General features: G+C 37.8%; 1 protein-coding gene across 1 annotated transcript; it reads left to right on the top strand.

The window, feature by feature from the left end:
* The first annotated feature begins 212 nt into the window (after window positions 1-212).
* LOC113317814 (probable serine/threonine-protein kinase At1g54610) lies at window positions 213-4,695 on the top strand. The gene is made up of 8 exons (XM_026565938.1): window positions 213-632; window positions 802-1,282; window positions 1,525-1,809; window positions 1,941-2,258; window positions 2,677-2,904; window positions 3,162-3,262; window positions 3,549-3,669; window positions 4,236-4,695. The coding sequence occupies exons 2-8, from the start codon at window positions 893-895 to the stop codon at window positions 4,485-4,487; spliced, it is 1,695 nt and encodes a 564-aa protein (XP_026421723.1). The 5' UTR covers window positions 213-632; window positions 802-892; the 3' UTR covers window positions 4,488-4,695.
* Window positions 4,696-9,868: the final 5,173 nt, after the last annotated feature.

Here is a 9,868-nt window from a genome sequence, read left to right as displayed (position 1 = left end):
ATGTCAGGCTAACAAGTAAAGAGATATTCCTAGCATTTATAATGATTTCTCCAAAAATATAATTATGGCACCTAACCTTACAAGTCATGGATGGGACCTTCATGGGTTCTGAGTCCTAACCATACATCATTCTCAAACAATAAATTCAAAAAAATAAATTTAGCAGAACTCGGATCCGAAATTTCTTGACTCTCTGCAAATGAGTTACATTATCAGCATGAGAAACTAATTACTTTCACTTACTATTAACAAGACAACTGCAGAGTAATACAAACCTCACGCTGCAACCTGCAGGTCGTAGTCAGTGGTGGAGTCAAACTAGTGGCGTGGGGGCAATTGCCCCATAGCTGCTGGTCATCGATCCTTTTGAGTCCTATAGCACCCTTCTTACATAAGTTTGCACCGTAGATATAATCCGTGTAACTAGAGAGTTGGTTTGACTGGTTGAGAAATCGGAGCTTTTGATTTCTTAATTAATTTATATATATAAGTGTTTGGGTTTGGTGAACTTAATTATCTTCCCTTCCTCTTTCCATCTGTCTTGAAAAGAACTAGAAGGAAGACCAAAGATTTCACAGACGAAGAGAGATTACTTCAAAAACCCTCTTTCGTGGTGCTACTATCGATATCAGGTAAGTGCATAAAATAACCCAGTGGATCTTCATCAATTGATCAAACAATCTTTCTTTCGTTGTTTCAATTTTTTGTTTTTCCTATGTTCATGGGTTTGTTTGACTAATTTAAATTCTGGGGTACTAAAATGATCACATATTGGGGATTTTTTTGTTGTTGAATTTGCAGAAAAGATCAGAGTTTTAGGGTTGGGGTTTGATATTTGGTGAATTTGGGATTTTATGGGACTAGTCTAGAATGTATTAAGAAATGAGAAAAGATGGGCTGTGTATTTGGTAGAGAAATTTCTTCTCTAGAAGTGAAACAGATAGAGGAGGAGAATGTTAATGGAGGAAGCAATAATCTGGTTGTATCTACAGGTACAAAACCCGAGATTATTGTGGCCAAAGTTGTGAGTAGTAGTAGTAATAATGAAGTTCAAAATGGGAATAATCAGAAAGAGGAGAAGAAAGATGAGAGTAGTAAAAATTCAAGAGGTGGTGAAAGAAGAAGAACGTCTAAACCAAATCCGAGATTGAGTAATCCACCTAAGAATTTACATGGTGAACAAGTCGCTGCTGGTTGGCCTGCTTGGCTTTCAGCTGTTGCTGGCGAGGCTATTAAAGGTTGGACTCCTCGGCGTGCTGATGCTTTTGAAAAGATCGATAAGGTTAGCCATTTTGTGGTTTTAGTACAGTTGTTTCAAGTCTAGTACTGGAAAGCACTTGAATAATTAGAGTGGTGTTGCAATGTGTCTAACCTATTTATGCAGGTTTTATGGCACATTTATCATATTTTTTCGGCGATTTGTATTGAAAAGTTAGAGAGGCAATTGTGTAAGCCAAATAATTATGTGTCTAACTTGGGGTGCACGGGGATCGTCTAATGTTACTTGCATCATTTTTTGTTCAGATTGGGCAAGGAACTTACAGCAATGTATACAAGGCTAGAGATACTTTAACAGGGAAAATTGTGGCACTTAAGAAGGTTCGGTTTGACAATTTTGAGCCAGAGAGTGTAAAATTTATGGCTAGAGAGATTCTCATCCTTCGACGACTGGATCATCCAAGTGTTGTGAAATTGGAAGGCTTGGTGACTTCAAGGATGTCCTGTAGTTTGTATCTTGTCTTTGAATATATGGAGCATGATCTAGCTGGACTAGCTGCAAGCCCGGATATTAAATTTACAGAGCCACAGGTTGGTTGGGTCATGGGTGTAGTAGAGGCCTGAAGTTTTTCTTCTGACAATTGGTGCTTTTCTTTTTTTTTTTTTCTCTGAGGGGTATTCTAAATGTGCATCTTTTTTTACCTCATTTTCCGATTTGGCAGGTAAAATGTTATATGCAGCAACTGCTATCAGGCCTTGAGCATTGTCATAATCGTGGTGTATTACACCGTGATATTAAGGGTTCTAATCTCCTTCTTGATAATGGAGGGTTACTTAAGATTGCTGATTTTGGGTTAGCTTCTTTCTTCGATCCTAACCACAAGCATGTAATGACTAGTCGAGTGGTTACTCTGTGGTATCGAGCCCCAGAACTGCTTTTAGGGGCCACAGACTACGGTGTTGGGGTTGACCTTTGGAGTGCAGGATGTATTTTAGCCGAGCTGTTGGCGGGGAAGCCTATTATGCCTGGACGTACAGAGGTCATTACAATTTCTCTTTATCTTTTCCTTTTTCTGCTTGATCTGGTTTACTACTAGGCTCTTATTAGGAATCATATTTGACTCTTATTATAAATATTAGAATGATACACATGATTGCTGAGCTTTTAGGTGTGTTTTTCAACTGTTACAGTTCTAAGGAGTTCTATGTCATATCATCACATCTAGTCTTGTCCTTTATGCATAGATAGACCATGATTGTCCTATGTAAACTGCAGTGGTGGTAAATTTTGGTAATCGAAACACCCTCCTCTGGACATCAAGCAAGTATTAGACTTGCATTGGGGTCTGACTCGGATTCTAAAAATTTACTCTCTGTAAACTTCTGACTCTTAGAAATCACATTAAGCTAAAACTGTTTGTAATACTGGTTTTGAGATTGTTGATGGTGCTCATTTAGGTGGAGCAACTTCACAAGATTTTCAAGCTATGTGGATCCCCTACTGAGGAGTTCTGGAAAAGGTCAAAATTGCCACATGCAGCCATATTTAAGCCCCAGCAACCATACAAACGGTGCATACTAGAGACATTCAAAGATTTCCCACCATCATCACTGTCACTTATTGAAACTCTTCTTGCAATTGATCCTGCTGAACGCCTGACTGCCACCGCTGCGCTAGCGAGTGAAGTAAGCTCATGCATTCTTTTTGTTTTTCTTCTCCCTGTAGTTCTTTTCTTTAATATGGATATTGGTTTGACACTTCTGCTCCTTTGAAATTCGCATCTGACTGTTTGTTGCGCTATTTGCAGCTTAGGCTCCATTTCTTTTTTCTTGATTTTTGGCTTTGTGTCATTATGCTATACTTTATGTTGATAGGGAACCTAACGAACTTTAACACACTAGTTGATAGAGAAACGCTATTAACATGTTTGTTTTGCTTGCAGTTCTTCACAACAGAACCTCATGCATGTGAACCTTCAAGCCTCCCACAATATCCTCCTAGCAAGGAGATGGATGCTAAGCTACGTGATGAAGAAGCTAGAAGGTCTGTTACTTCATACTTAAATCTCTTAAGGTAGTTAGCATGCAACCTGATAGAGTTTGCTTACCTGAAGTTAAGAACGCAACTAAAAGTAATAACGTAGAGGAAGTAGGCTTCTGTCTAAATATTGTATATATTCCTCAGGACTTGTTCCCCTTCTACAGGATAACAATACCGTAAGACTTAAATAAATGAAAACTATTGGCAGTAAGGATAGAGCTCTTGTGATTGTGTGTGGCTTGTAAAATCGTTCATAGCTCGTAACTTAACGGATGTTATGCGTTCGCAGGGTCCGTGCTGCTGGTAACAAAGCAAATGTAAATAATGTCAAGAAAACTCGTACGCGTGAACGAGGTGCGAGGGCATATCCTGCTCCAGAAGCCAATGCAGAGCTTCAAACCAATATCGATGTATGTGATATATGCGACTCCTTAAATTTAAATTCTTTTGCTTGATGTTTAGTTGTTTTTCTTAATAGCAATCCAATCCAATCCAATGGGGTACCTTTATGAATAGTAATACATCACTAAATGAACATACAGATAAAACTCCCGAAACTTTAGAAAGCTTGATTTTTATACAAAACTCTGATCTTTTTAGCAAGTCATCTTTTTTACATAATAAATCAGCTTTCTAAACTTATGTAGAATCCTTTCTGCAATAGAAATAACTAGACAAACTATCTAAATCTAGTCATATAAACGTCTAGAGTAAATGAAACATCTTGATCGAGGAAAAGCACCTTGGGGTGAACAAACCTCTCCGCTAGGACACCAATGGAATGCAAAATAGAAAACCACTTGATCCATGAACTCTTTAGCACTTTCCTCTACATCAAATAAGATTCTAAGAGCAATTAGTTTGTATATGAACTGAATAACTTGTCGTAGAACTTCTGTGCAATTCAGGAATCGCAGCCAGTTTAGTTTTATTTTACTGGCAATTGCTGTATTTAATGTTTTTGATCTCTTTTCAGAGACGGCGTTTAATTACCCATTCAAATGCTAAGAGTAAAAGCGAGAAATTTCCACCTCCACACCAGGATGGAGCCCTTGGCTTTCCCTTGGCCTCGTCTCACCATATGGAACCTCCAGAAGTACCATATAGTACAACATCATTAATATACAACCAAAAAGGACCCGTGCAAACTTGGTCTGGACCGTTGGTGGACTCCACTTCATTTGGTACTCAGAGACGGAGGAGAAAAGAAAAGAAAGAAAGAAAATAAAGCTGAAAGTTGAAAAGGATTTGTTAATTATTTTCCACGGTATTTTTTCGGCGTGTGGGGATGACCTGACTAATTATTTGTCAAAGTATGAGCTTCCACTATTTCATGTATGTATATTTTCAATTTATTTGTATCTTGTTGTGGTTCAGAAACTAAGTTGCTTTTTCAGTCAATAGTGAAATTCCAATAAATGTTGTCGTCGCTCAAATTACTCTCCCTGTAATAAACTTGGAGAAATATTGGGATTTTAGTTTCCTCCCCGGTAAGGATCTCTAATTTGCAGAACTCACATAGAGACTTCAAATTAGCCTTTCCTCTTATGCTCAAGTATTCCAATCAAATTTCGGTTAGCAGAGTGATGTGCATGTGTGGATAAAATTTCTACACTTGGTTTAGAGCAAGTCTTATGGTGGAATCCAATCTATTCCAAAGTGGAAAAATTGTGGAATGTCAAGTCTAGTGGCTTCCAAGTTGGGGTCTTCCACAGTTTTTCTCAGCCATGTTCCATGATTATGTGGGATGGTTCATGGAATCCATGGAAGCGCTAATCAGATTAGTGTAAAACGCTATTCAGAATAGCGTGCTAGAAGACGGAAAATGCCAATAAAAATATCGGCCAATGCTAATCTAAATAGCGTAAAGCGCCATTCAGAATAGTGCTTTTTTTAATCCGTAGATTTAAAACGAGCTGTTGAAAATCTAATGGCTGAGAAAAGAAACGCTATTCTTATTAGCGTAAAACGCTATTTGAATAACGTTTCTTCTGTTCCACCGCTAAACTGGAACTCTCATCCACAATTCCAAATGCTGAGGTCCCGTGGATGACGGAAGATAGAACTCTTCCACCATAAGACTTGCTCTTAATAAAATTTCTACATTTGGTATATTTGTTTCTTGAACTACCCAAAATACCCTTAAACAAAACACCAAAACAGGTTTTGTACACGTGGAAGGTCCAACATGAACAATATGGACGGTTAGATGTCGGCCAGATTGTGTCATTGAACAACAGTCACTTTATCTCCTTCCTCTTCTTCCCGTCTATATATATAAAGAAGAAGATCGCCTAACATACCATCAATTTGTTTTATGAAGTGCGCTAGTGAAGAAGATAACTCAACTTATATATGCAAATCATGGCGGATTCATCATCAAGCTTTACCTGCAAGGTAAGTAATTTCACCATTAGGGGAGACAATTCTGTTAGAGCACTGCTCGGTCGAACTCGCATGCGTTGCTATCTCAAGCATGTTTTTCAATGTTAGTGATCAAAAATATACGTCTTGATTTTTAGTCTACTTGTAGCTAAGTCTCGGACTAGGATATAAAGTGTAGTTGAGCTCAAGACTCCATGGCGATCATCATACAAGACGAAGAACTACTCAAAGAACTGGTGGAACTTCATCGACTAAAAGGTATGTGGAGACTTGAACTTATCTATCACCCAAAAGTCTATCTACTCTATCTCCTATCTTGAGACAAAAGTCGTATTGCTATATAGACTTTGATTATACACATTTGCTACTTCGAGCCAAGTTTATCTCGCTTATCTATTTCTCGAGATATGTGTTGGTAAGCTTTCGCTTTGTCCAAGTTCATCTTTACTAGTGACGAAAGTCATATTAGTTTCAATTACTTGAAAATCGCTTTGACGAAAAATAGCTTGTGAACAACAACTATATAACGTCCTCTAAGAATGTTTCAATGGTTGAAATGAGAGTTTAAAATATATAACCTTAGAAGGATATAAACATTGTGTGGTAACACATATGTGTGTAAGTCCTTATTCCTTGAACCAAAGTATGCGTACTTTGTTGCTCAGGAAAATCGGAACTAAAGTCCGCGTACCAGTACGCGCACCATCGGAAGTTCACGTCCCATGAAAATCTGCTGGAGTTTGTGAACTGAAAACAAACTCATTCCGGGTACTTAAGTCCGCGTACCAGTCCGCGCACTTAGGTTGGTTATTTTCTAAAAACGATTATTCGTGAACTTAAACTTATATAAACTAAGGAATGCATATTTGCAAACCGTGGATATAAAGTTCATGAATTGATTCGAGTGAATCAAATCGTTTTTGCTCCGATTGTGTCTTGTATACTTCTATAAGATCTAAGCAATTGAACAACTCTCTAACTAGTTCATTTGAGTCATTTGAACTAGTTGTGTTAAAGAAGAATATGGTTGATATGGAAGTGCTCATATGGCTAACCATTTGGTTAACTACTTTTGAACCAACTAAGTGTACATGTTTGGGTACGGTTACACAAACGTAAATAAATGTGCATTTCATTTGTGTGGAACAATCTAAGTTCGATCTAACGGTTGAAAGATATTAGCTTGAATCTAATCAGGTTTTCATCTAACGGTGAATATTGAATGCTTTGTTACTAAGCTAACATTGATTGCAAACCCTGATTTGAAAGTCTATATAAAGCAGAACTCTAGCAACTGAGAAATCTAATCCCCACACCTTATGTGTGATACTAGTTGTATTAGCTAGAGTCGATTCTCCTTTTACCTTAGGTTTGTTCTCGGGACCCTGTAGGTTAATGACTTGAAGACTTCATTGGGATTGTGAAGCCAGACCCAACTATTTTCTTTGTAGTTGCGCGATCTGATCTTGTTGTTTCTATCGTATTTGAGTACAATCGTAAGATTGGCTTGAGATTGATTTCTCCGATAGGAAAGATATAAAAGAAGTCACAAACATCTTCGTCTCATCGTTTGCGATTCCGCAATATCTTCTTTCTCTACTCGATTAAGATTATTGTGAGGTGATTGATAATTCTCGGCTGTTCTTCGGGAATATAAGTCCGGGTTATCAATTGGTTCCTGTTCACCTTGATTTATCAAAAGACGGAACAAAAACTCGTAGGTATTTCTGTGGGAGACAGATTTATCTATTACCCCAGACTTTTCTTTGTTATACATATTTGTTTATTAAAGTCTTCGACTTTGGGTCGTGGCAACTCTTAGTTGTGGGTGAGATCAGCTAAGGGAATCAAGTGCGTAGTATCATGCTGGGATCAAAGACGTAAGGAGCGTAATTGTACCTTGGATCAGTGTGAGATTGATTGGGGTTCAACTACAGTCCATACCGAAGTTAGTTTGTAGCAGGCTAGTGTCTGTAGCGGATTAATACAGTGTGTGTTCAATCTGGACTAGGTCCCGGGGTTTTTCTGCATTTGCGGTTTCCTCGTTAACAAAACTTCTGGTGTTTGTGTTATTTCTTTTCTGCATTATATTTTGTTGTATAATTGAAATATCACAGGTTGTGCGTTGAATCGATCAATTGGGAAATCCAACCTTTGGTTGTTGATTTAAATTTATTGATCCTTGAACATTGGTCTTTGGTACCGTTCAAGTGATTTTTCTCTTTTATTCAATTAGACTCGCGAATTTCTATTTGCTTGAGTAAGTATTGAATCGAGAAAGTGAGATATAAATTTTTGATATACTTTTATTAAGATTGAGTCTGACTGACTATTTGATTCTCTTAAAAGTATATTGGAGTTAGTCCATACAGATTGCAAAGCGAAATATTGGGTGTGGTTGTTAGACCCCCGCTTTTTCAATTGGTATCAGAGCAGGCAAACACATTAAAGACCTGATAAGTCCATGTTTGTAGTAATCTGACTATATGGACGAGTCTATCTCTGATAACGTACTAGTTCAGAAATTACCAGACGATTTGAAAAACTTGGATTCTCCTGAGAGAACTATCACATCTAAGTTAATATCTAAACATGTGGAAACTGTTGATAACTGGGAAACACTCCTAGAAGAACTGTTGGATGAACTTTCTGACGAAAGTGACTCATATGTTAATAGAGATGTTGATGATGTAGTCTCAGAGTATGTTAAGCTTTTGAATTCATTGGAAAATAAGAAGATGACAACTTCTCATGTCACACATTTTCTGACTAATCTCTGTCGTACAAACAAGAAATTGAGAAGATGTTACACAAGTGTTTTTGTTTCGAATCGTTCATATCGATCCTCAAGGATTCTGAGAAAAACCTACGTATGAAGTTGATAGGTGTCTAAAACACCTTGATATTTATCTATTATTTATGCTTTCTTTGTTAAGTTTTCTTGTAAATTATGTATCTTATGTTTGTTTTTGAGTGTTTAGGTACTTTGGAGTCATTTGAACAAAAGAAGAAGAAACATGGCAAAAGTGTCATTTTATGTGCAATTGCTGTGGAGGCGAACTATTTCTCATTATTTGCTTTTATTTTCTTCATCTCTGTCTGAAAAGCATGTCCGTTTTAGTGATGCAAATTTATATGTCTGAAAAGCACGACTGCTTTAGTGATGAAGAGACATTGAAGAGAAGAAGTGAATCTGAGAAGTAAGAGAAGGCTGATGTTGGTGGAAGAATTCGAGGAAGAAGAAGGCACTCATTTGGAGCAAGAAGGGCAAAAATGTGATTCTACTGGCGAGTGCTAACGGGAGTTAAGCCAAGGATAGAGGGGACAACCAGCTGAGTTTTGCTGAGTAGCTGTTGGCGGTCTGTATCATTTGTTGGGTGCCTGTAGTAAATTCACTCATTACCTAGCCCATAATATAAGAGATATGTCTTTTCTCTTATCATTGAACTCTACCTGAAATTCAGAGATGTGTGTAAGGGAAGATGGTTGCGGCTTTGCTCTGAAATTGAGAGAAGAGAGGACATGGAAGAACGAGAAGATGATGTTGTCTGAGATCGAGAAGAAGCTGTTGTTGCTGAGAGAAATCAGATCGAAGATTTGAGATGATTCAGAGCATTGATAAGAAGAGATGAGGGTTTCTGAAATTGGGTGATAAAATCAGTGGGAAGTTACAGAGATTCGAGAGTTGAAAGGGGTTTTCTGCATCTGTTAATATCGAGAACACAAGAGGAAGGAGAATTACAGCTGTTATTGTTGCTGTTGTTGTTAGTGAAGCTAGGGTTTTGAATCTGGGGTTGAGACTGAACTGAAATTGCTTGAATCTGTAGATGGGGGAGTCTGTATGATGATGAATCAGTGGTGATGTCTGAAACAGACAATCTCTACAGTTGGAAGTGGTCATTTGAATTAGTTGCAGGTGGTGAATGCTTAAATGTATGTTTAGAACAGGGAATTACATTTGAGAAGGAGGAGATGGATCTGTTGCTGCTGGGAATTGTGAATCTGAATAAAGATTTTTGAGAAGTGCAGTTGAGAGATGGTGCAACTGAAGATGGTGAAATTGAGTAGATGAATGTTAAGGCAGGTACAGGCAATTTCAGGTTGTACTGGTGCAGCTGAACTGAAATGAATGCAATTGAGAAACTGGGATGCTGATGATGTTGCCGCTACCACTAAAGCTGAATGGTAGTGACTGGTGGATTTTTTTACAGGGAAAGGAGCTGG

The sequence above is a fragment of the Papaver somniferum genome, chromosome 10 (assembly GCF_003573695.1).
Source record: "Papaver somniferum cultivar HN1 chromosome 10, ASM357369v1, whole genome shotgun sequence".
NCBI lineage: Eukaryota > Viridiplantae > Streptophyta > Magnoliopsida > Ranunculales > Papaveraceae > Papaver > Papaver somniferum.
Note: the sequence above shows the minus strand (reverse complement) of the source record. Positions and strands in the feature narration are given on the sequence as shown.